The 25,859-nt window shown below is 44.0% G+C and overlaps 2 protein-coding genes across 9 annotated transcripts in view; one reads left to right on the top strand and one right to left on the bottom strand.

The window, feature by feature from the left end:
• UBE2O (ubiquitin conjugating enzyme E2 O) overlaps positions 1-1,120 on the bottom strand; it is a 106,314-nt gene extending 105,194 nt beyond the window's left edge. For both annotated transcript variants that reach the window (XM_077327688.1, XM_077327689.1), the window contains exon 1: positions 569-1,120. In XM_077327688.1, coding sequence (XP_077183803.1) covers positions 569-964 — 396 coding nt within the window. In that variant the 5' untranslated portion in view covers positions 965-1,120. The remainder of the gene's footprint in view (positions 1-568) is intronic.
• On the top strand, positions 762-25,859 carry AANAT (aralkylamine N-acetyltransferase). 7 transcript variants are annotated; one of them, XM_077327699.1, is made up of 6 exons: positions 762-889; positions 3,548-3,733; positions 14,503-14,575; positions 20,356-20,623; positions 21,010-21,164; positions 22,791-25,859. In XM_077327699.1, the coding sequence occupies exons 4-6, from the start codon at positions 20,467-20,469 to the stop codon at positions 23,094-23,096; spliced, it is 618 nt and encodes a 205-aa protein (XP_077183814.1). In that variant the 5' UTR covers positions 762-889; positions 3,548-3,733; positions 14,503-14,575; positions 20,356-20,466; the 3' UTR covers positions 23,097-25,859. The 7 variants fall into 7 exon arrangements, with proteins under 7 accessions (XP_077183814.1, XP_077183817.1, XP_077183813.1 ...); XM_077327698.1 differs by lacking the exon at positions 762-889 and adding an exon at positions 1,276-1,605; XM_077327701.1 differs by lacking the exons at positions 762-889; positions 3,548-3,733 and adding exons at positions 1,276-1,610; positions 11,187-11,514.

Raw genomic sequence — 25,859 nt, 5'->3', positions numbered from 1 at the left:
ACTGCAGGAGAGAGTCAGATAGACTGTACAAACTCGATAAATAAGATTTTCCCATAAAGATGACACATTCCCTGCACAAGACAGACCTCCCGATAATGGAGGGTGAGGGTAATTGAGCACAAAGAACTGCAATCATGTCTCCTGGTAGAACATTAGCGTTAAGAGCACAGCATAAAGTAGAACGAGATTTTCCTTTAGCCGCAGAGAACATCACGCATAGGTAGTCGAGGGGGGAAAGCGCTTTTCGTGCAGATCATCCAAGCTGGCGCAAGGCGGCCGCTCACTGCAAGGCTGGCCTTTTCGCAACCGCGTGACCAGAAGGAATGACTGCCTGTACCTTCCCTCACCAAGTTTTTGGGGGGTCTCCAATGCCAGCCAGCCTCTCTCCTTGCATGTGAGCCGAGGAGCCTGCAGTAGGCCGCCGCCTCCCCCCTCTCGCCATGGAGCGAGGCCCATCCATTCCGCCCGCCCAGCAGCAGCAGCTGCGCCCCCTCCCCCAGCCCTGGGCAGGCGCCCCCTCCCCGTATGCAGATGAGATGCAAACGAGGCCCCAGCAGCGGTTGCTCACCTTGGTCTCCTTGACGTGCTGCTTGATGCCCTCCGGGTACCACTGGACCCGCACGTAGCCCCGGCGGAGGGTGCTGCCGCGGCTCTCCTCGCCGCCGCCGCCGCCGCAGGGGCCCCCCGACTCGGAACCGCCCGAGCTGCCTGCGCCGCCTCCCCCGCCGGGGCCGCCTCCCCCGCCGCCGCCGCCGCCAGCACTGCCGCCTCCCCCGCCGCCGCCGGGGCCTCGTCCGCCCTCGTCCTCCTCCGAGTCGGAGTCCTCGCCGTGCATGACGCGAACCAGGCCGAAGCGCACCGAGCCCCGGTACCGGCCCGAGACCAAGTCGTGAGTGAAGAGCAGCCGCTGGGAGACGCCGGCGGCGGCGGCGGCTGAAGCGGGAGGAGCGGGGGGCTCCGCCATGGCGCGCACACCGCGGATGGCTGGCTGGCTGGCTGAGAGGAGGAGGAGGAGGAGGAGGAGGAAGAGGGAGGGACGGGAGAGAGAAAGGAACAGCCGCAGCAGCGCGGACCGCCCGGCCCACAGCGCAGTCACCGTCCGGCGGGGGCGGGGCCTGGGCGGCGTGGCCTCGCCTCTTGTCAAATAGCGGCCTCCGCTGCGGAGGAGGCGGGGCCAGCGCGGAGTACGCCGCGAGGGGGCGGGGCGCCGTGGAGGAGGGGCGGGAGTGGCCGCTGAGGCGTCAGGTTGGGAGAGCGGCGGGAAGGCGGGAAGGACAGGGCGACACAGCCCAAGGGAAGCGGCTGGGGTGGAAATGGAAAGAGGGGTCGGAAAAGCGGGGAGGGGGCAGAAGAAGGGGAACGTTCAGGCCGTTTGGGCTGAGCGGCTTTTTTGATAAAAGAGGGTCCTGCTAAGTAAGTGTACTTTAAAGGGAGGCGAGCGCAGAGCTGGTTTTCATATTGTGGAGGAAAGACGAGGCTGGCACAGCCACCGAGCGACAGAAAGGGAAATGGGGTGGAGGTGTTGGGGAGAGAGACGGGGAAGTCTGTGAATGGAGGAGGAGAAGGAGAAAATGAAGAAAACCCGATTGCTGAAGAAAACGAAAGGCAAGGTACTTCTTCCTTTAAGAAATGTAGAAAAAAATAAGAATCCAGCAACACCTTAAACACATGCTGCAGGGGATTGGACTAGATTAAATCCCTTCTTTACGATTCTAAAATTTGTGGCAGGGGATGAGCTTTTGTGAATCACTTTAGTAACTCACAAAAGGTCCTGCCACAAGTTTTACTATTTTTTAAGGTGCTGCTGGACCTTGCTCTGTCTACTGCCCATCTTGCTTTTACATAGTGGTACTCAAAACCTTCCTAATACTGCGACCATTTAATACAGTTCCTCGTGTTGTGGTGACCCCCAACCATAGATTCATGCAAGTGTTCTTTCACATGAATTAAACTGAAACTGACCAGTGGCGTGAATATCCATTGTTCATGATTGTATAAACATTGTCCCCCCCCCTGGGGTTTCTCAGTTCAGCCTATTGTCCCACCATGCCAATCTGGCTCTTTTCCGCTGCTCCAGACAGATGAACGTTCTATCTCGATCTACCCCGCAAGGCTGTTGTATGGATGCCCCCCCTCCCCCCGTCAAGCTGTTTGCCCTGCTGTGACCTCTGTGACCCAAAGGGGTCCTGACCCCCCAGGTTGAGAAACACTGCTTTAACAAGTATATTTGAGAGATCCTAGATTTCCTGTATTGAGGGACTTCAGACTCCTGGAAATATAGGGGGAGAACAAGCTGAATCTGGGACTGTTTTGTTGCTCAGTTCATTTTTCTGGTCATAAATTATTACTGATTTCAAGGTTAAAGGCAGACTCATGGAAGTATCATAGCTCAGAAATTAGTTGGAGAGCTGCTGAAGTGTGCTGTCCTATTTAAGTAGGAAGCTTTTCCCCGTCTTTTGAATAACGAGTAGGAGGTTGAGATAAAAGTAAGATAGAGGACTGAACAAACTGGAACACTATGGGAAGTTCTGCCAAGTGTGGTATTTTGTTGGTTAATGAATAGTTCAGAAGGTTTGTTTGAGAGTTTGCCACTGATTTGTTCAACGTAAAAAACAAATCAATAATGACCAAGCTTCCAATGAACTATTTTTTAAATTTGCTGTTTTAGTGAAGAGCTCTTATGAGAAATCTGGGTGGCTGAAAATTTTAAACTTTTGCACCCAGGATAGTGTTACAGACAATGTGTAGTAGAAAGTGGAGGAGGCATGAATTTAATAGGTCCCTGGTGACTCACTGAGGTAGGAAGACAGTGTATGTGTCATACACTGTAGTCTTGTGTCCAAGTCTGCAGTCTGTCTCCAGGGAAGAAATGTTGAGTTTGCTGTTGCTAGGATGCATTAAGCTCAGAAAATTCCTAGATCCAATGTCTATAATTTATGCTGAAGTCTTACTGCGACCTTCACCAGCAATCTAAATATGTATACAGAGTCCGGGACCAGCATTTTGTAAGGACTGCCGATCTGAGTATGCTCCCCAAAGGGCTTTACTCTTGGCCTATGCCAACAAGTTGGTGATTTCTGAACCCAAAGTAGTGTGTCTGGCCTCGGCCAGGGTCTGGGCCCTTTCGGCTCTAGCTTGGGGAAATGAGCTTCCAAGTGAGATCAGGGCCCTGTTGGAATTCCAGCAGTTCCGCAGGACCTGTAAAACTGAGCTCTTCCGTGAAGCCTTTATTTGAGGCCATCACAACTACTGCATTGCTGGTATTGATGGGCCTCCCCCCACACCCCCTCACACCCCCATACCCACTTCCCTTCGTAGCATCATCAACTGCTCCTCGGGGGTCAACTCCTCGGGTGTACTCACACTCGGGGCCAATAGGGTGGAAGTCTTGCCAGTTCTACCATTCCTGAATGTTTACTATTTTAATGACATATTGTTTTATCATTATATTGCATTTTAATAATGTTGATAGCCTCCCCCAAGGTACAAGTGAGGGGTGGGATATAAATGTAAGAATCATTATTAATAATCATCCCTGTCCTCTCAGTTGCTGTCTCCATTGAAGGACTTCTTGTTAATGGCACTGTGATATGCCTGTGTGGAATGCAGCACCAAGGGCTCACCGGAGCAGACCTTTTGTAGGAGCCATTCTGTACATCAGCAACAGTCTCTACGCGCGCATTCTCTGTGGCCCTCGCCTTATGGAATGGCCTGCCTGATGACATCATGAAAGGTCTCACACATTTAGCTTTATACAAAATGTTATTATCTTCCCCACAGGTACTAAGGGTGGGCCAGATATTGTTTGGGGTAATAGAATAGGACTGTGAACTATACAACTTTGTATAGTACCTGTTATCTCTAAGTATGCTCCTGCTATTTCATTCCTGTATCAATGTGTCATGTTGAGATGCTTATGCCTTGGATCTATCTCAGATTTCTACATTCCAAACCCTATTTCACTGTTTATTGGATGTCTCATGCTGTTTATCATATTGACTTGCACTATGTAATCTGCCTTCAGTCTCAGTGAGTTAGGCAGACTATAAATAATGTAAATAAATAAAAGAGGGCTTGGGATTTCTCTGCTGAGCTATGTTATCTTTTGCCATCTCTGATTCAGAATGCTTCGGTTTCCTTCACACAGAGATTTAAGTCTAAAGAAATGGAGGTGTACAAATACAGTCACATATACAACATTTCTTGTTCCTGTCCTTTCCATCCTGCCCTTCCTCCTAAAGTCTTACATGTGTATTATGTTCTTAACAAACTGGCAAGTATGTTAGGTGTTCTGCCTTTTGGATCACACCCACTGTGAGGGACAAGATTGCTTATGGCCATATTAATAACAAAATTATACTGCAATTTTTAATTTAAAACCAACCATGAGGAAGTAGCGAGCCTTGTTTTCAGATAGGGTGAAAACAGTAGTGTTTCAATACCAATTCATGTAATGGAGTATGGAGAGGAGTATAACAAATTAAATAGCTCTTAAACCCCCAACTATGGATGGGCCATTATTAGTGTGTATGCCTTTACTTAGCTTTTGATTTTCAGAACATGGGTAATTTGCTCCCTGCTCTTGCTGCTACTTCAAGCTGGTTCACTGAAAACTGGGGGGGGGGGGAGGTGGCTATCTGAAACTGGTGGGAGTGCACTAGAGTAGGTGTGTGTGCCCTACCCAGTTCTGCTGCTGCCACCTGGCTCCAGAATGGGTCTTTTGGAATTAGGCAGCAACATGAATGAAAAAAGAGGCATCCTTTTTCTGCAGCTGAATGTGGCAAAATGTTTTGAGCTGGCCCTGCTGGCACTAGAATGATTTTGACTCCAGACTACCATAATCTATGACATTCCCTATGTTTATAGTCTCTTGCAAATCAGAGAAGGACTCACCTTCCCCACCAGACCTAATATCACCCCCCACCAGTCATGTATTTATTTGTTTGTTTATTTATCTATCACAGAGCCTCTTGTGGCACAGAGTGGTAAGGCAGCCGTCTGAAAGCTTTGCCCATAAGGCTGGGAGTTCAATCCCAGCAGCCGGCTCAAGGTTGACTCAGCCTTCCATCCTTCCGAGGTCGGTAAAATGAGTACCCAGCTTGCTTGGGGGTAAACGGTCATGACTGGGGAAGGCACTGGCAAACCACCCCGTATTGAGTCTGCCATGAAAACGCTAGAGGGCGTCACCCCAAGGGTCAGACATGACTCAGTGCTTTGCACAGGGGATACCTTTACCTTTACCTTTATCTATCACATTTGTATGCCCGCCTCCCCTGAGGCTCAGGGCAGTTCACATGAAACTTAACAGAACTATACATCAAACTCAGTTTTTTACGTCGAATAGAAACAGCAGCAATGGTAATGACAATAACAACAACAGAAGAATAACATGGATCCCTGGGAGGTTCAGGGGCCTAGTGGGTGTTGTTGGTCCTGGCTGACCTCAACTGAATGCCAGTGTATGGATACAAGCTCCCTCTACAGAATTGTAGTTACACGTGCACGCCTGCTTCATTCAAAAGCTTTTCAGTAACAAATCAGAGACAAACCATCATCCTAAAACTCAGCAGTGCTGTTATCAGTCAATGTTAAATATTGGTTGGGCTAATCATAAACCAGTTTCCTCTTTGTTCCTATCTTGTTTAACATTTATGACAAGCTGTTTAGCCAAGACTGTACTTTTGTTTTCATCTGGGTGCTGTGGTTTTATAATTTGCAGGAGCTCTGCCATAAGAAACTACTGTGAATCCAGTGTAATATAAGAAGTAATTGTCTGATAGCTTTGAGTAATGTTTTAATACTTCATCAACATGCCCCATGCCTCTAGAACAGAACAAGGGACTTATGCCCTTACAGGCACTTGACAAGTTAAATGTGATTATCACTGTGTTTGGCAAAAGGTCAGATAAGTAAATCCATAGTAAACTTGAAAGTCAAGGGAATTGCTGGTTTCAAGAAACTTAACTCGAATACAGCATGCTTGCCCAGTGTCCCTACATTTCCACATAACTTAGGAAATACCATTGCTCCACCTTGTGGATGTTCTTTTCAATTGACAGGAATTTCAACATGATGATGATTTCAAGGGAAGCTGTCTGCAGTTATAATGATGTAGAGAGTGCCTTGGATAATCAACTGATCTTTCATGGCATAAAAGGGGAAGCGCCAATGGCTAGTTGCTGAAGGAGTCAAAGATGGAAACACCTTTTCTAGTGCACATGTTAAATGCTACTACTTTACTCCAGAGGTGTCTTGCGTTAGAAACCTAGCTCATTACTCTTATTCTTTTAATTTTATTTATTTACATTTTGATTTATAGGCCAGCCCTCTCCTCCTGGCCCCATAGGAGGACATAAAGCTATAGTACTGGGAAGGCAAGTAGTAGAAATCCACATTAGTCCCTGTGGTTTGGAATTATCCCCATCTGCTGGTAGTATGTAATAGTGCAGCAGCACAATATCACCAGCTGCACCCCCTTACTATAGAAAGTCCACAGTCAGACAGATGGTCCTGGGGAAGTCAGCTTTATTTACTTCATTATCCCCTGTCTTTCTCCCACAATGGGGACCCAATCTGGTTTACGCTGTTCTCTTTCATTTGATCCTTGTAACCACTGTGTGCGAGTGTGACTGCTTCAGGCTAGTGCATTGTTTTGCAGTGTAAAGGAGATTACAGAGACAAAGACTTTTGAAAGCAAATGCCAGTTTCCTGATACACTGTTGATAGATGTCTTAAAGGGGGATTAGTTCTAGGCCTAATCAGTTATTTTTAAAAGTGGTTAAATGATACAAGATAGTGAAAACTGGGGAGAATTTTAAAACTTGTTCTGTAGATGTTGTGGATGTATACCCTTTGCTGTTTTTAGTGTTAGGTTAGACACCTAACAATATGGTAATGCAAAAAGAAAATGTATTTATTTTATTTATATTTATATATTTGTTAACTGCCACTCCCAGAACCAGCCCGCTTATGGCGGAGTACAACAAAGTTAAAACCCACATAAAATGCAGACAATATCATAAAACAATGACAGCCAAAAAACAATCTAAAACCTCCCCCCTCCCCCACCCTATAATAACAGACATCGCCACCCACACCTGGGGGGGGTCTACTGGTGATAACTGGCCTGTTGGCCTACATCAAGAGGGACCCGTTCTTCCTAACCTGGCTATTACCAAATGCCTGGTGGAAGAGCTCTGTTTTGCAAGCCTTGAAGAACTGTGATAGCTCCATTAGGGCCCTTAGCTCTTCTGGGAGCTCATTCTACCAGGTTAGGGCCAGGACCAAAAAGGCCTTGGCCCTGGTCAAGGCCAGGCGTGCCTCCTGGGGTCCAGGAACAAGCAAATGATTTGAACCTGCAGAGCGAAGAGCCCTGCGGGGAGCATAAGGAGATAAGCAGTCCCTCAGATAGGCAGGGCCCAGGCCATTAGCCTTAAAGATAAGAACCAAAACCTTAAACCTGATCCTGAAGCTAACCAGGTGGTGCGCTAACAACTCATAGTCAACTATGTCAAATGCAGCTGACAGATCCAAAAGCACGAGGATAGCTGAACTGTCCTGATCCAGCTAGTGCTGGAGATCATCCATCAAGGCAACCATGGCCAGGCCCCATGGCCAGGCCGGAAGCCTGATTGGTATGGATCCAGGGCTGAAGTTTCCTCCAAGAATGCCCGGAGCTGGTCCAGCCCTCTTAACCACCTTACCCAGGAATGCCAAATGCGAAACTGGGTGGTAGCTGGTAGGGTCCCGTGGATCCAGCAATGTTTTTTTCAGAAGAGGGTGAACCACTGCCTCCTTCAGACCTTCAGTAAACTTTCCAGATGATAAGGAGAGGTTGACAAGACCCCTCCTATCCGTTGGTTACCCAATTTGAGTAACCATGATCTAGGTGACAAATAGTTGCCCTCACTGGGAATTTGTCCACTTTGGTTAAAGAGAGCTGCCTGAAGCCATCCAACACCACTCCGGTTGACACACTCACTGTAGCTGTCTCACTTCCCTCTTCCTTTCACAAAGCTCCTGGGTATACCATGAAGCCTGTTTGAGGCAAAGACGGAGAAGGTTGAGGAGTGATCTCATCAATAGAGGCCATAAGGCAGGACTGCCAATCATCCACAGATCACTGGAGGGCATTGGGATCCACAGAGCATTCAAGAATCTATTGGGCTCCGTAAGTTTCTGAGGGCGGGCTAAATTATGCCTATCGCCCAAACAGGGAGGGGCACCCTCAGCTGGGCCTTCAGGGCATGGTGATGTGACTATAGGATGACATTACATGCCACCAGGTCCACCTCTATCCCCACACCAAAGATCATATCAAGGATATGGGTGGGACTGGCGACAAATTGTGAGAACCCTAGTGTAGCCATGGCTGACACCAAGCCCAGGCTGAGTCCTGGAGATGGCAAATCTGCATGGACGTTAAAGCCACCCAGGATTATAAGCCTAGGAAATTGCAATGTCCAGGCGGCCACCGCCTCTAGCAAGCCTGACATAGCATCAGGAGGAGCATTGGGTGAATGGTAAACCAATCAGGTGGCCAAGTTCTTGACCAATTCCCACGCTAGACCAATACATTCCACCAACGGTTGAGGGAGAGCCCTGAAGGAGTAAGCCTCCTGGGCAAGGATTGCCACCCCCTTCCCCTTCCTTGGAGCCAAGGCTGGTGAAGGACCGCGGCTTCTCCTCATCCTCTCCGGCTGCTGCCTTGGGGGCTGCCCTGCCACTTGCTCACTTTTAGTGCTCTCCAACAGCTGCCATGGTTGGGGCTTCCCTTCGGTGTGGCACTGTGCAGCTGCTGCTGACAGTGCCTACCAGCGGACGGTGGGAAGTCGGGCGCTGGCGGAAAAGCAAGTGGAGCCGGGGCTCAGGCAGCGGCGTCCCTCGGCAAAAGACTACCTCCTCAGGCTTCAGTAAAATTGTCAGGTGTTGACCGGTCCCCGGTGATAAAAAGGTTGGGTACCACTGATCTATACTACTTAAGACATTTCCCCTCAAAATAATGGTTGCGATGCAGGTTATCTGTCCAGCATTTCCACAGTGAAGACCTGTGCAAATCTTCCTGTCTTCCCTTTACCAGTTCTTTTGTTTCTTAGAAACCTAGTATGTTGCTTCCTCCCTGGATATTTCCTATTTCTAATATTTTTTTCTTAATGGCCTGAATGTAACAAATATCCTTTGTTAATAGGAGTACCTTCCAACAGTGCAAGAGGTTCTTCTGCTGGTGGAACAGATCAATTGGAGCCAGTTCTAAAATCATATCTTCCTCAAATTTTTCTGTTTGCTTTACTGTCTAGTTTGGTCTGCCAAAGTCTGTGCTCCCTTATCACTTGGACATCACTTCCATGTAAAAGAATTTTTCCTTCCTTTGATAGTTTCCTTAGTTATAAACCAAGCTTATTAAACATTTTTGCATCATATTGTCTTGATAATAGTTATAAAAATCTGTGATATTCAGTCCATCCTTCAGTTCTTGTGGTTTTGAAGCTCTCTTTGAGATACTTGGAAGCTTATACCCTCTTTATTTGCTCTTTTGGCTTCCATTTGACTAACCCCCCTAATTTTTTTTTAGAAGTTGGTTCAACAACACTTGCACCTCTTACTGCATCCTGGGTGCCACTAGCTGATTATAGAAGTAACTGATCAAAGGTCTGTTTAGGAGACTAGCAATGATACCATTTTGAAAATTGGAGCTGGCGTGGTTAAGGAACAAAATCAGAACAAATAATTGCTTCAGACTCCAGAATAACTTTTAACACCCCACTGAGCTATTTTAAGTATATTACTATTTGGTATCCAATTCATTTCCTGTAATTTGATGCATAGAGTGTTGAAATTGGATTAGTACTTCAAAAGTTATGTTCATAAGTAAGAAGCATGGGCATACACCTTAAAGCAGTAGTTCTCAACCCCTTTGGGGTCAGGACCCCTTTGGGGGTTGAATGACCCTGTCACAGAGGTTGCAGCAGGGCAAGCAGCTTGGTGGGGGGGCACCATCTACACAGCAGCCTTGTGGGGTAGATTGAGATAGAGCGTTCGTCTGTCTGGAGCAGCGGAAAAGAGCAAGATTGGCATGATGGGACGAGAAAAACCCCGGGGAACTGAAAAACCCCGGGGGAAAAAACAATTTATATACAGTCATGAACAATGGTCAGTTTTGGTTTAATTTCTGTGAAAGAACACTTGCATAATTTCATGGTTGGGGGTCATCACAACATGAGGAACTGTATTGAAGGATCGCGGCATTAGGAAGGTTGAGAACCACTGCCTTAAAGCAAGTAAAAGATGCTATATATAACATATAGGTGCAAATGGACAAATAAATCATGGCATGAACAAATAATAATTTACAATTATGCAAAAGTATGAGACTTGCAGAATAAGTTGGCATGTGGTTGCCACCTTCATGTAGAGACATTCTGAATCAGCAGGACTGGAACAGTTGATTGTGTTACAGCCATAGCTGTAGTACGCTTCACGTCATTTTTTTAAATGGGCATCTTATTGTGATATGTTTTGCTTTGCACCTACATATCTTTAGTTTCAGATAGACAGTGGGCTTTGTCTTGGCAGTTAACGTATGGGTCTCTTTTTTCTAGACAGAGATGGTCAGTGGAAATAGCATCTTGTAAGCATGTGGCTATTTTGTGATAGCATCTGCAAAGCTCTCTTGACCTTGGTAAAATAATTGCCTGTCATGATCAATGGTTTCAGTATCTGGCACACCCATCTTGTCCAGTAGCATTGAAAAGGTGGGGCAGTTTAAAAAAAAATCTTTCCACAGAATTTCTTTATGTGACTATTTAAGGACAGCACTTTTTTGCCTGTTAATATATAGAAGCTTAGCATATTATATACAGGTTTTGGGAGCGTCATAGCAATGGCAGGCAGTGGGTAGCTTCTTTGTTTTTTTCTAGCTTTTCTAGAGATGAACCTTGTTTAAGTTTGTTTTGTGATCTTCTGATAGACCTATCAAGATGCTAGTGCCTATAAAAGTTGGTGGTGACTGACACCTGGGTTACTGCAGACACTGGGAAACAACCTGTCTGACATCTGTCACATTGCCTCCTTCCCCATTCATTTTCTTAAAATGCCTTTAAAACTATGGTTTCTGCCAATAGGTGGCACTCTTTGACTCCAGTTCATGGTTTGACTACAGATAATGCCAAATTGTGTTAATCTCACAGTTTAACTCTGGGTCTGTGAATGTATAAAGACCTGAAGTGAAATTGCAATGAACTGAACCAGGCACAACCAGTTAAGTTCAGACAGCTTCTCAAAGCACCTTGCCATTCTTACAAGCAGTTTCCTATAACCAAGGGAATAGGAAGTTTCCACAAGGTTTTCAGCCCTTGGATAGACCAGCTCTAGCCCCAAAGCATTTCTTCTGCAAGTAGGAGGACCCAAGACACCACAGTGCACCAAGAATATTTTGTCCATGCTTGTCATTTGGAAAGGATAATTTGAAGATGAAACCAGTGCCATTTTCATTTTCTACAAATGGAAAAAATGCAGGTAAGAAAATAAGGAAACTAAAACTTTTAGCATCTTGCTGGAACAACAGCCATTTCAGTGACCTTGCCTAAAAATGAGGATCAAATTTTAGCTAGAAGGGACAAGAATATCAAGTAAGAAATACTTTCTTGGTGAAAAGTTGAATCAAACGTTGAGGAGTAGGACTTGAATCTTGTGAAGAAAAGCTTTTCTCCATCAGTCATGTGACTAAAAGTTCCATGGGTTCTGGGTAGCATTGAGACAGTGTGAGGTTAGTGAACCACGTGGTATTGCTACAAACATATCATTTTATTGATGTAGTTTGAGTATTCCCACTGGTCATTATAACTATCAACTCAGACTGGAGTAACTCCATGTAGCATTGCATTATAAATCAGCTATTAACTACCTCAGGGTTCTCCTGAGGTGGGAGCTGAACAAGCTGACTGAATCCAGCAATATCTGCTGGACACCTTGAACCTCTCTCCTCATGAATTAAACACCCTGAACCAACCAACCATGAGACTTTTTAAATGTTGAGGTTGTTAATCACTGTTCTCTCTGTTGTTATTCGTCTGAAATGGTTACTGAGTTATACTGTATTGCTCCTATTTATTTATTTACATTTATATCATTTATAAATTTATATAATTACATTTATATACCACCCTCCCTTAAGGCTCTGGGCAGTTCACACGGAACGAAAACAAGAACGATACATCAAACTCAGTGATTATATCAGATGAATGGCAACAGTAATAATAATAACAATAAACAGAGAAAATAACATTCTAACAGTTAATCTAACAGAATCATGCTTGGTCAGTTCAGGCATATGGGTTCAAGGGAGGGAGGTTTGTGAGCCCACTAAGTGTTGTTTAGCTTTGATCAACCTCAACCAAATGCCTGGTGGAGGAGCTCCCTTTTGCAGGCTCTGCGGAACTCTTTTAGTTCTGTTATTTCTGGGAGCTCATTCCACCAGGTGGGAACCAGGATGGAGAAAGCTCTGGCCCTGGCTGAGGTCAAGGAAACTTCCTTGGGGTCAGGGATCACTAGCTGGATGGAGGTGGGAGAGTGTAGAACTCTTTGAGGGGCATAGGCAGAGAAGCGGTCCCTCTGGGCCCAGACCACAAATGGCCTTGAAGGTAATTACCAACACCTTAAGCCTGTTCCAGAATTCAACTGGTAACCAGTGAAGTTGTTGGAGAATGGGTTGGATGTGGGACCTCCATGGTGTCGCAGTGAGGACCCTGGCCACTGCATTCTGGACCTGCTGTAGTTTCTGGATCAAAGTTAAGGGTAGGCCTGCGTACAGTGAGTTGCAGAAGTCTAGCCTAGAGGTGACCATTGTGTGGATCATTGTCTCTAGGTGTTCCAGGCCCAAGTAGGGCACTAGTAGTTTGGCTTGGTGAAGGTGGTAGAATGTCAGCTGTACTACTCTTGCGGGCCTCCATTGAGAAGGAAGCATCCAGGAATCCAGGATCACACCCAGGTTCCTGGCGGAGCAAGGAGTATTCCTGTTCCCCTATGTTTCATGTAAACTACCCTGAGCATCAGGGGAGGGTGGTATATAAATGTAATTAACAAACAAATAAATAAAGGTAAAAAGAACTTAAAGATACAACAAATGATTTTGAATATTGGCTTTAGCTGGTTATTAATCTTGTAGTTTGGCTAGGTAGTGTGTATTCCTGCACCCTGTCACATATCTATATTTATTTGTAAATAAAACACAGGAAATATCATGGGCTTCTGGTACTCTTATCCTTCAACGCTGCCCTGGAAATTCACTTTCCATTTGGAGAAGTGGTTCATTGAATACCTCTGGAATCTTCCACCAGGAAACAGGCTGCTATTCTGCCAGAAAGCTCCCCCCCCCACTTTGTTACCATGGAAACAGCCAACTCACTATAAATCCAAGCATTTTGCATCAACCTGGAGCACAGGCATGTGTCTTTGAAACATGCAATCTGCATGGATATCGGGCTATATCTAACAAACTGCAAGCACTGTTTTGCTTGTAGAACAGAAATTTATCACAGTTCTCCCAAACAGTGTCCTCAGGGGTATGATATGAATTTCTTTGGTGGTCTCCCATCCACATACTAGCTACATGTCAATCCTGCTTAGCTGAGATCTGGTAAGATCAGGCTAGCCTTAGCTATCCAGGTCAGGAATAAAAAGAATTGCAGATGTTAGTTTCATTGTTGTGAAATAACCTGTTTTAAAGATCACAATTTAAAAAAAGGGGGGGGGAAACCCCTTAAAGCTAGTTCTCTGAATTGGTTTTGGTGATGTCTTGTGTTCCCAGAGCCTGCATGCTACTCCTGGAGAAGGAAACAAAAAAGTTACATTCTGTGCATCTCTCCCTTACATTGCGTTGGGAAATGTAATCCAGTTACTTAGAATAGATATTTTTAATTTTACTGTGCTGAAATTTTCCCATATAAACAGAAATAAAACCCTGTTTTCTATCTTATTTTGCTAGATAACATAAAGCAGTCTCCCAGTATACCTGGCTAACTGACTGCTGATGCTTGCAACAGTATCTATAATGGTGGTGCATAATTTGGTTATGGAATGCCACAGGCCAAGTGGTAGACACTGAGATAACTGGATTTACAATAGCATTGACTGAGCCACATTCACTCTCAAGAAAGCTTGCATATTACGTGCATAGCATGTGCATGGGTGGTCGTGTTGCTTTCTGTTGGCACTTTTGCTTGACCATTTGCCTTTCATATTTAGCAATCAGCTAAAACACTTTATCCCTCAGCAGAAAATCATGCCAAGAAATTAAAGCCTGCTTGGATCCTCTTGTTGCCATGTCACCATGAAGCCCATTTACATCTTGCTGTGTCTCCTGAGGGTTTAGAAACGTCTTAAGAGCATCATCACGTGCTGTATGAATAACAAATATATAAGCTGGAGTTCTTTAAGCCTCCGCAGAACAAAAGCTTGGAAACACTTCAGAATTGACTACCGTCTGTTTTCTCTTCTTTCGGGCAGTACCTCTCTAAAGTCCACGGTGTCACTCAGAGGGGACAACTGTAAGGGTCTTTCGAGGAAACTTCATTTACTGGTAAGAGTCTACAGTTTTGTACTGATTATTACAACACTGACCTGGAAAAGTTACGCTAAGAAAGTGGCTGTCTACATGTTATGTTGCTACTGCACTCAGGTTTATTTTGATAAAATGGCCATTATAAAGTATAACAAGTATCCTATAATATCTCAAATTTAAAAACCAGACAGTAAATCCAGAGTAAGATGCCGACCACTTCTGTGATTTGCATTCAACGCAAATCTAGACATTATGTTCATATTATCAATTTTATACGTATACTGTAACAAAATCTTCACATCTTGCATACCTGTACTAGTTGTACATTTAGTTCTTCATTAAAGTAAGGTTTACTGTATTTACCCAAAAGAAAGACTAGAAGTTTTTTTCAGTTTTTTTTTGTCAAGAAAAAGAATGGGTTATTGTACATCCATAAAAAGGTTTATACAGCATTAAAACTTTGTGTCTATAACTTGTTTTTGGCAGGGGTCATTTTCCTTTTGGGTAAATATGATACATGGATATAGTTATGGACAGGATCATATTTGCTACCACAGACTTTGAAAAGCTACATATAGGTTTATGCACTTTAAACTTGACTGTGCACAATTGAGCACAGTAAGGCTACCTTCTGAATTAGTATTTAGAGTCAAGGTGCTAGTTAACACTTAACTGGTCTTTCAGTGGATTGATATAAACAATCGTTCTAAAATAAATTACTGAAAGGATACTTAATGAGTGCTGCAGTTTATTTTCCTGGAGAAAAGTATCTAAATAAATAGCTAATACAAACATACTTTCTGATATCAGATATATTTATATATTTGGTTGAGGCTGGGGCTAGGAACAACAGGGGCTTCTCCTTGGGCCATGCTGTAACATCCTGCAAACCCCATCCCGCAAGGCAGTTGGCTGGCTGGGAGAGGGTAGGGGGAGGATTATGCTGCCTTCTTATGTCTATTTTAAAGGGAGTTGACTGGTTTTACTGGGGGTTTTATCTGTTCATGTAACCACCATGAGTCTTCGAAGAAATTAAATAAAAAATAAATAAATATTTTGGTTTTTTTTACAATAATGTAATTGGCACTGAAAATCTTTCACAAAGGTTTCCCTCCCTAGTGCAAATCCATTATTAAAATCAGTGATTAATGACATGAATCAGTATATTCATTATTAAAGGTTTCAACCTTGGAGCAAGGGAAATGGGATGGAATTCCTAGACCTCAGATTGTGCCCTGTAATTGGAAAACACATTTTCCAGAAGAATACCTCTGGAATCTTCCACAAGGAAGACATTATGATCACATTTGTAATTGAAATGTCATTGTAAAATGTAATTGATCACATTTTCCAGAAGACTAAATTATTCGCCCCAATTCAAGTAGATGAGTACAATTAAATTACTATTGGTCTGAATTTTGCTAATGCTTGCTGGAACCAGTTCTGTGTGAGTACACATAGATTTTTACATTTCCATATCTGGAAATACACAGAATCTTCTAGAGCTTGAGTGTTACTGTCATAGCCCTAACATGGGGAAGACACAGAAGATGCTTTGTTACCTTAGTCCGAGGTTCTCTATCTCTGCCAAAAAAAACCCCAAAACATATAGGTATTTAATGCCCTGAAAACTGAGTTGTCCCTTGACCAGTGTTTCCCAGCTTGAGAGCTGGGACCCGACTGTGGGTTCTGAAGCCTCTGTAAGTGCGTTGGAGGTCAGCCCTCCCTAATGGCTGCTCCTGCCCATTGCATCCTTTTCTTTCTTTCCTCCTTGTCAGCTTCTCACATTGTCATCTCTCCCTCCTTCTTTGTGCCAATATTGAGGGTTAAAATTACCTGGCTACTAGTAACTTCATGGCAGTAGCTGAAAGAAGGAATGGGAGAAGGTTGGAGAGTAGATGGGGGCTGTTCAGTATGCCATTAAAAATAATGGAAAAGAGAAAGAGGCATGTATGTGTGGGGGCTCTGTCAGCAACCTCAACTCTTCCCCAGCCCCCTGACGCACCTCATTGCCCTCTGCCTGCATGTGAAGGTGTACTGCACTCAAGCCCCTTGTTGCTCACCTCCTCACTACCATCTGCCATCTTTGCATATCTCTTCAACCCAATGCCCAATGAGCCGCATACTCAAACTCCTGCTGTGGCCCATTTGGCAGAGGAGGGTCAGCTCCCACTGGCTTGGGTTTATAGTGGAGGAAGCTGCATCTCTTGTTTGTTAGTTTCTCCAAAACACCTGCTTGGGTACTTTAGAAAATTGAATTCTGGAACAGATGGGTCCCAGGGTCATTGTTTGTGGCAATAGGTGGATCAATGTACAAAGTAAATTTGGACTTAGAGTCACTGTTAGGAACGATGTTATAAGCTGCTCTGAGTTCTCACTGAGGACAAAAACAGTGAATAAATACAAAATGTTGCACAGTGGAAAGCCAAAATTCCAGGGCACACAAAAAGGTTTGTGTATTCAAAGGAAACAGTTTATTTACTTTATTACTTTACTTTATTTTAATACAGCACTGCGGCCAGATAAAATTATAACCCATCTTTCTCAATGAGACTCAAGGCAGATTTAAATTACCACAATGCAAAGCAAACTTTGGATAGGTCAAGGAAAGCTAAATAATACTATCTCCTGCAGAGATGGGGTCCTTAACCTGAAAGTTGGTAGATGAAAGCAAACCAGTTAAGATCCTGGACATCTTTGAGTTAATCAGCTATCTCCTCAGCCATAAATTCAACAGATGGCCTCAGGGACAAACTGGACATGAAGGTTTATTTAATGGAGATTACTTTGGGAGGAAAGGAGTGGGGAATAAAGGGAAAAGAGTGCCGAATTCTTCCGACTCTGGCTGCTTTCCTGTTAAAAACCATATTTTCTATATAGATGTATTGGGAATCCTTCAAGGACAAAAGCAGCTGGAGGACAATTTTCAGTTGAAAAATGGCTAACAGGAAAAGGGTTATACCTCTCCTGCGACTCATTCACCCTGCATTCTGCCAGCTAGAGGCTTCCACTTGTGATTCACAACTTGCCTAGTTTCAGAAACGGGAATATTAAAACGATGCAGCGGCAGACTCCCACATGAAATGCTACACTAATTGGGGTAGTGATGAGAGGATTTTAGCCATGCTGCTGTATGCCGGATGCAGAATGGGAGGTTGTGCAAAAACAAAAAATGAGATTGGATCATTAATGATGGCGGCTTCACAGGTGTCCACTTCGCAGTCTAATTACAGACTGGTTACTGGCTAATGGTATCGGATGAATACAAAAGAAATGCGCAACTGGCAGATGTGGCACACTGAAAATGGGGATGTCTGGGTAAACTAACAAAACTGCCCTGAGCCTCAGGGGAGGGCAGTATATAAATATAATAAATAAATAAAATGCTCCCGTTTCCTGTGTTTGCATAGATTTGTGATCTTTAAACCATGAGAAGTGGGCAGCAGGGGTAATGTCTGCCATGCACAGTGTTCCGTTAGAGCTCTCTACAGATACAGTAACTCCAAAAACATGAAGGCAACAAAGAGCATGCAACATACGTGCGTGTGCTCCATGTGTTATAGCTCCATGTGCTGTTTCTCAGTGTGCTTCCCTGAGTGAAAGGGGAATTGACAGACAGATCAGGTGAAAGGAGATTAGCCCATTATCACGGGTCCCTGAGGTTAGTGCTTAGACGTGACAAGTGACCTGTACATGAAAATCTCAACTGTCACCCTCCCAGCCAGATTTATAGGGACCAGTTCCTGATGGCCATTTCCTATATTCATATGCATCAGAGCTGTGCATTAACATGAGAAGCAAAAAGACAGCAGTCAGGAATTAGCAATGGTGATTTGACTGAAGGCCTGATGCTGCCAAAATGATGCTGATTTCCTTGTCCATGCAGCATTTATGAGGAACAAAATTACATAATAAGGGAAAGACACAATCCATTAATCCATCATCTAGAGCGGTGGATCTTCTCCCACCCGCTCTGTTTTATCACAGTAACACAGTATATCAGGCTGAGACAGAATAACTAGCCCAAGGTCCCCAGTGAGCTTCCTTGGCAGGACAGGGATGCTCACTAGGGTCTCCCAGTCTCTGTCACTTGAATCACTGCACCACTTTCTTCAGATGCCCCGTGCCATTATTCAAGGTGTTGCCTTTCTCCAAACGTCTCTCTGATTTCTTACTTTCCCTTCTCATAGAACAACTCACCTCTCCATAAGCAAAGAACTGTACACTTGATGGCAAATTTGTGAACACTAGGGTACAGATTTGCTTGGCTAGCTTACCCTTGTTTCTAAAAAGTTTTAAACCAGAGCTCCCCCAACATGTAGCTCAATGGCTAATGGGCTTATGTGGCCCCTAGGAGACCCAGGAAAAGACTGGGAAGGTTCTCATGAGGCTCTTAGTATCAGGAGAGACTCAGTTAAACAGACCTGGTGGGTCTCTCTGGAATTAATGCAGTGATCAGATCTTTCCCTTTTCCATCCTGAGAGTGGTAAAAGTGAGTGAAAGACAACGGAATGGAGACCGTTTCCTCAAGTGGAGAGAAGTGAACAAAACTAGTTCCAGCAACAATTGTGGGGCTCTGTTGCTTGGATGTACAAAAATGAGGGGGGGTTGTTGTCGGTGATTGTAGTTTAGAAAGGAGAGCTAGGAATGGCTGGCAGAAACACCCATATCCTTTGCAATAGGTGTTTATATATTCTTTGAACCTGGGTGTTCCATTAGGTAGCAAAGTGAATAAATGCTGACAAATACATGCTAGATAGGCATCATCTTCTAAAGTCTTGTCACCTAGCATGCATTGTCATTTGTGTCCTCATTGGGGAGAAAGGCAAGGTATAAATGAAGTAAACGAATCATCAATCAAATGTAATACATAAATATAAATATTGATGATTATTGAGCTTCCATACAGCAATTGGCAGTGAGAGGGAAGCCTAAAATGAAGACATGACTCTGCATGCACGCATGCATGCATGTGCACATGCACGAATGAAAGCAGGAGCATATTCACACCAGTATGGTCAGCTTTGGTAGTATGGTAGTCAGAGGATCACACCAGTATGATGATCCTCTTTCTCTTTCCGATCTAAACATTTTTTGCCACTAGCTGGTGTATGTAAGAACTTCTTGCTAAAGGCTTTTCTGCTCTACTGGAAGAGGAATTCTTTCTGCAACAGCACTTTGATAATTTCTGCAAAAAAAGATAATCCACTACCCTCACAATTACTTTTTCCCCTGCTGCGTTTCTTCTTTGCAACTTCCATTGAAAAGTTACACTGGTCCTTATCTTCTTTGGTTTGGCTTCTTAACTAATGATTACTGGCTAGTTTTACAGAAGGTCAGAGATTGATGCATGGTATTACAAGTCTTCATGGAGGCCCAGCACATTGTTCCTGATGCTAGATTTCTGAGTTTGCCACTAAAACATGATGGGGCTCAGTACCAAGCAGGGAGACAATCAGTATCCATCAGGATTAGGGTATTAAAAAGAGCTTTCGACTCATTCAATCCAGCCTTTTAGTGACCTCAGACTAACAATTTCTTCAACAACCATGTCTGTGTATTAACCCTGCCTTTTTTGTTATTACTGCTCCAATTCACAGCTGCTGAGTGTTTTGTTTTTGTGAGCTGGACAATAGCACTGACACACCTCTACAACCTTGTGGACCTTCATTTTCCCAGTAGTGGTGGTGATGATGACAACAATTAAGAGGCTAGACATTAACACCAGGCGTGTGTGTGTGTATATATATATAGAGAGAGAGGGATGCAAGCAACCTAATTGGATATGTGCTATGCAGGTATTTTCAACTGCTGGCTGATAGTGCTGGAGGCGGTTGACTGAAATAGCAACGTGCTGACTCCAAAAGAAGGCAGAACGTCTGCAGAAGGCACAGAAATAAACAGGGAGGATGTCCATGATCGGTGCCCTGCCATTCCTCAAGCCCATTCACTTCAGACCTCTACGGAACTCTCCTGGGCGCCAGCGTCGGCACACTCTTCCTGCCAGTGAGTTTCGGTGCCTCACGCCTGAAGATGCTGTTAGCGTGTTTGAAATAGAGAGAGAAGGTAAGACAGAACCTCATCCATATCCTACATTTTTATAAGTATCTTCATTCAATTCCCAGCTTCATTTGATTTATTTAAACACTTACACCCTGACGTGTTTCCTTAAACTCAGGACAACTAAGATAAGTTGCAGGGACACAAAAACTTAGAAGGGTCCAGTAACTGTTAAAAATAGTGTAACAGAAGGTATTGCCTGGAGATTTTCTTACAGGAGCTATGAATGGGAATTAGTAGCTCTTTTTAAACTTAAGCCTCAGAAATAAAAGCAGGAGTCCCCAAAAATAATCCATTAGATTCAACAGTTCAGTTATGTCTATCACCTCTTTCCACTTGTGTATCTTTGGATACTTAAGAGTACACCACAAACACACCTCTGTTCTCTATAGCATTTATTTCAGTATCAGGAGACTGCCCTCTCCACCTGGATGAGATTCGTCAATTTCTGAACCTGTGTCCAGAGCTGTCACTTGGCTGGTTTGAAGAAGGGCGACTAGTAGCTTTCATTATTGGTTCTCTCTGGGATCAGGAAAGACTCAGTCAGGTAAGAAGCATCCTTTTAAATGTTTTTCTTTGTCACTTGGTAATTGTCAAAGTGATAGTTATAATTTAACATAGAACAAATGCACACTGGCCAACACAGTGGACCTACTTCTCATATATTCATGATAAATGGGCCCCATCAATCCTGTTTCTTGCAGCCATCTGTTAAAATTCTACCATCCAGCTGGTAAAGATTCGATGTCCTTTCTTCAGGGAGATGCATAGAGAAATGAATAAAATTGTTCCCAGCTATAGGCAGGCAACTTATTACTGGATCACTGAAGTGGATTTGGGGTAGAGTCACACCTATGGAACTACTTTTAAAATCTGGGACAATAAATTTGTCCATACAAGGTCTTCTGCTCGAAGTCCTGATTAGGTGTGGAAACATTGTTACTCTAGCTTTTGGAGGAATTGGCTATGGAAATCTAGATACATACAAACGCTACACTTTTAGTGGTATTAAACAGATGTGGTGGCTCCTATTAAAAGGTAACACAATACCACAAGAGAGTGCACAAGCTTTTTTCCAGAATGTAATTCTTCATGAAAAAGAATTTTGATGAAGAATTCTGGAGAACAACCCATCTCCCCTTACACATATTTTAGATAGTTTTGAACTAGTCCAGTTAAAAAGTTCTGCACAGATATTTGTGGTTGGATTTTTGGTGGTCCAACTTGACTTCTACAATCTTTGTATTTGCAGAATGTGCATTTTCCCTGCCCGCCCCCCCCATCATATTTTTGCTTGCAGAATATAGTCATTTTGTTCAGATTTTTTCAAAAGCTGCAGATGGTTATACAAAATGTTTCTGGGACAAAACCTCTGGGAAAAGACTAATGTCCTCTGTAATGGAAGAGACTGGTGGAAGCAGCTCCCCCCCCCCACTACATTTTCCCTAACAGCCACTTGTGGGCCTCATATAGTCAAAATTATAAGATTGGGGGATGCCCCTGCCTAGTGATTGATTTAACACATTCCCTCATTCATTCAGCCGCCTGTATTTCATGGTTTTTCATTCATGTGTGTTGCCTGACCCTCAGATTCACAAGAGCTTCAGGATGAAGGGGGGTGGAATTTGCTTATGGAACCCTCATATACTGGTGCTGCATAGAATTCAGCCCTCTGCAATGCAACAGATGTAAAAAATGACCCCAAGAAACCGACGGTGCACAAGTTCTGTCATGTAATCAATTACTGCCTCATTCAGAGTATATTTCTTGCATACAAGCACCCATATAACCAGGTTGCATATTCGCAATCACATAACTCTCCTTGAATAAACTCCAGTCTTCAAGTCTTGTACTGAAACAATTCTCAGACAGGGATTGTTTGTTCTTTTCCTAGCTTGATTTTTGGTTTATTTTGATACAAGAAGAGGGGTCAAATCCTTGCAGCAACCTCCCCCCCCCCAAACCCCATCACATTTAACAACATCAGATGTAGTGTGATGAGATTAATTCTGGTGGAACCAATGAGTGTGCCAATTGATAGGTCAGATCTAATACAGTATACATGGATGCTATTTTCCATTTAAGTGTTAGAACCATGCCTCCCCATTGGAAAAACCAATAGTAATGATGAGTCTCTCTCTCTTTCTCCCCCCCCCCCCCCTCTCCTTGGCAGGATGCTCTAACTCTGCACAAGCCCCATGGCTCCACTGTCCACATCCATGTTTTGGCAGTGCATCGCACTTTCCGCCAACAAGGCAAAGGATCCATCTTGATGTGGCGCTACCTACAGTACTTGTGCTGCCTGCCATACGTTCGGCGAGCTACACTTATGTGTGAAGACTTCCTCATCCCTTTCTATGCGAAATGTGGCTTCAAAGTGCTAGGCCCTTGTGTGGTCACTGTAGGCTCATTGAACTTTATTGAAATGCAGTATGCTGTTCATGGGCATGCATTCATGCGCAGGAATAGTGGCTGCTGAGGTCATGCCTCATTTTTCCTCTACTTTCCAGCTTGAGGTCTTGGTGACTGGCGAGCACCCTTCCATTGACAGCAAGTATTCAAATGGAACCCACTGAGGTATAAGGACTCCTCCTCTTGTTGGGTTAGTGAATTGACTCTCCTAGGCACAACATAGTCCAAAGGCCTTCTGCATCATTGGCTGGTCAGGCAGGTTGGGACACCAATTAAAAGTTGCTGAGTTACTTCATAAGAAGTACAGTAACCCTTGCTACATTCATATTGATATGTCAGCAACATATGACACGTTACAGTCAACTTCTACCATCACAGCTGACATTTCTATAGCAAAGCAGAAATCTGGCCTTCCTGTCTTGTCTACTCCATGTTTAAATGTAGTGACTAAAACTCAGCCCAGGTTTCTTCTAACCTGTGTCTGAGCAGGTTTTGCTCTATAATCACCATGATTATACAGATGAGGGAACAAGTGGCATGTGAAGGTACAAAAACCTGACATGGCGACACCTATATAAACTTTTCTTTGGTAAGCGAGAATATTTAAGTGAATTGCCTCAGATTCTGTAGTTGAGCATTTATTTTTTCAGAGAATCTCAATAGTAGAAGTAATAGTCATCAAGAAATAAACTATACCTTGCTAATAGCTGCCATGACATTATCATATCTTTGGGTTGCAAGGCAAACTTGCATTTTTAAGAACCAAGTCAATATTTACATAAGTAAGCAAACAGCAGGCTCTCAATGTGGCTTTTCTAGTAATAATTCTCATCTTTCTGGGATTAACAGAACACCAGAAATTGCCTGAGTAGGAGCACAGATTAATTAGGTGGATGCAAAGAAACCCTTCCTTTGGGCCAATTTCTTGTGTTGGTATGCTTGGCTAAGAAAGAAGCCTCAATCACTAAAGCTGCATCACATGCCTCTCCCATCTCAGTAGTGAAGGATTTCTCACATTACATTTCTAAGCCACTTTATCTCACAGATTTCCATATTACACATCAGTTGCGGGGAGGAGAAGCTGACAGCCTTCTGTGTGCTGATTAGAGGCAGTGCAAAGAGAAGGGCTGTGGGTCAGTGGCAGCATCTGCTTGACATGTAGAAGGCCCCAGGCTCAATCCCTGGCAACTCCAGTTGGAAGGGGCAGGTAGGAGGTGAGGCAAGAAACCTCAGCTGGAGAGCCACTGCCAGTCTGAGAAGACAGTACTGACTTTGGTGGACTAAGGGACTGATTCGGTGTAGGCTGTTTCATGGGCTCAGCTGCATGACCCCTCTATTGTGGGGGGAAAGGGAGGGACCTATTAAACATGAACATCAGTGCTTTTTAAGGCAAGCTTTGAGGCAGATTGATTCACTTAGGTGAAGCACTCGGCCAAATGGCTGTCATCTCATTGGGTGGGGGAGTTAGCAATGATGTTTGTACTAGGAGTCAAGTGTTACTAGTGAGCACCAAAAGGTGCCATTGCGTGACCCAAAATGATAAAGTTAACATTCAAAACTCCAGACCCTACTGTAGTACTTACCACATACCTGCTGAGAGCAGCTCTAACCTTTCCTCAAATTCTGTCCCTTGAAACTTAGAGGAGTCTAGGTGGAACTTGAACTTCAACTGACTTCAGGGACACAGATTCCAAGTTGTATGTTCACTGTATATTGTCAGAACTGCAGCTGCTGTGAACCATGTCAAGTACCATATGTAATGGAAGATATGGGGATTTGTTTTAAAGCTCAGCTAACGTACAGAGCCTCTTGTGGCGCACGGTGATAAGGCAGCAGATATGCAGTCTGAAAGCTCTGCCCATGAGGCTGGGAGTTCAATCCCAGCAGCCGGCTCAAGGTTGACTCAGCCTTCCATCCTTCCGAGGTCGGTAAAATGAGTACCTAGCTTGCTGGGGGGTAAACGGTCATGACTGGGGAAGGGAATGGCAAACCACCCTGTATTGAGTCTGCCATGAAAACGCTAGAGGGCGTCACTCCAAGGGCCAGACATGACCTGGTGCTTGCACAGGGGATACCTTTACCTTTTAAATGTACAGTAGTACCAGTTACCATATTCAAGCTAGGCTAAATTAACCCCTCCTTTGGGTAGGAGGGTCAGACCAGTGGTTCATTTACTGCAGCAGTCAGATGCACTGGAGGGCCAGCAAACAGGTTAACAGTGGCCAGGTCCCTCCATAGATGTCTTATCCTAGACTGGGTTTTAGAGTTTCACTGCCTCTGGAGGTGGTTCCCTTTACTCATCATGACTAGCATCCATTGATGTACCCACCCACCATTAATCTGTCCAATCTCTTTTTACAAGCATTTATGTTCTTAACCATTATTATACCCAATAAAGGGATATTCTGTTCCTCCTGACAAAAATCAGGTTATGGCTATAGTTATGCTCTATGGTACAAGTTACTGCTTTGGGGGAGGAGGGGGAAGGACTGATAGTCTTATGGGCAAGCTACCTCATGCTGCACAGAAATAGGTGCTGATTTTATTAATAAACTGCCCTGAGCCTTCGGAAAGGGCGGTATAGAAATACAATAAATAAATAAAAATAAACTTTGGGAATTGGAAAAAATGCTCAAAACAAAAGACCGTCTTTTCACAGGTTTGTTCATAGTGTACATTTTATCATTGTAATTTGAATCATGCAGACAGCCATGTGTACAGGCAATATTTGTAGTTCTTAACTACCCCATTGTGGGGCACTGACATCTTCTGTATGCCATATTTCATTTGCTATAGCTTCTGTGGAATCAAATAAATGTGTATTTTCTAA

This window comes from Paroedura picta, chromosome 3, assembly GCF_049243985.1.
Source record: "Paroedura picta isolate Pp20150507F chromosome 3, Ppicta_v3.0, whole genome shotgun sequence".
In the NCBI taxonomy this organism is placed as follows: domain Eukaryota; kingdom Metazoa; phylum Chordata; class Lepidosauria; order Squamata; family Gekkonidae; genus Paroedura; species Paroedura picta.
This window is presented reverse-complemented; position numbering and strand designations above follow the sequence as displayed.

What these genes read in the sequence shown, in the direction of transcription:
- AANAT (XM_077327702.1), top strand. Translation starts at nt 20,467, where the DNA reads ATGTCCATGATCGGTGCCCTGCCATTCCTCAAGCCCATTCACTTCAGA. An exon ending in GTTTGAAATAGAGAGAGAAG is followed by an intron (nt 20,624 to 21,009) that starts GTAAGACAGAAC and finishes TGTTCTCTATAG; the next exon opens with CATTTATTTCAGTATCAGGA. An exon ending in ATCAGGAAAGACTCAGTCAG is followed by an intron (nt 21,165 to 22,790) that starts GTAAGAAGCATC and finishes TCTCCTTGGCAG; the next exon opens with GATGCTCTAACTCTGCACAA.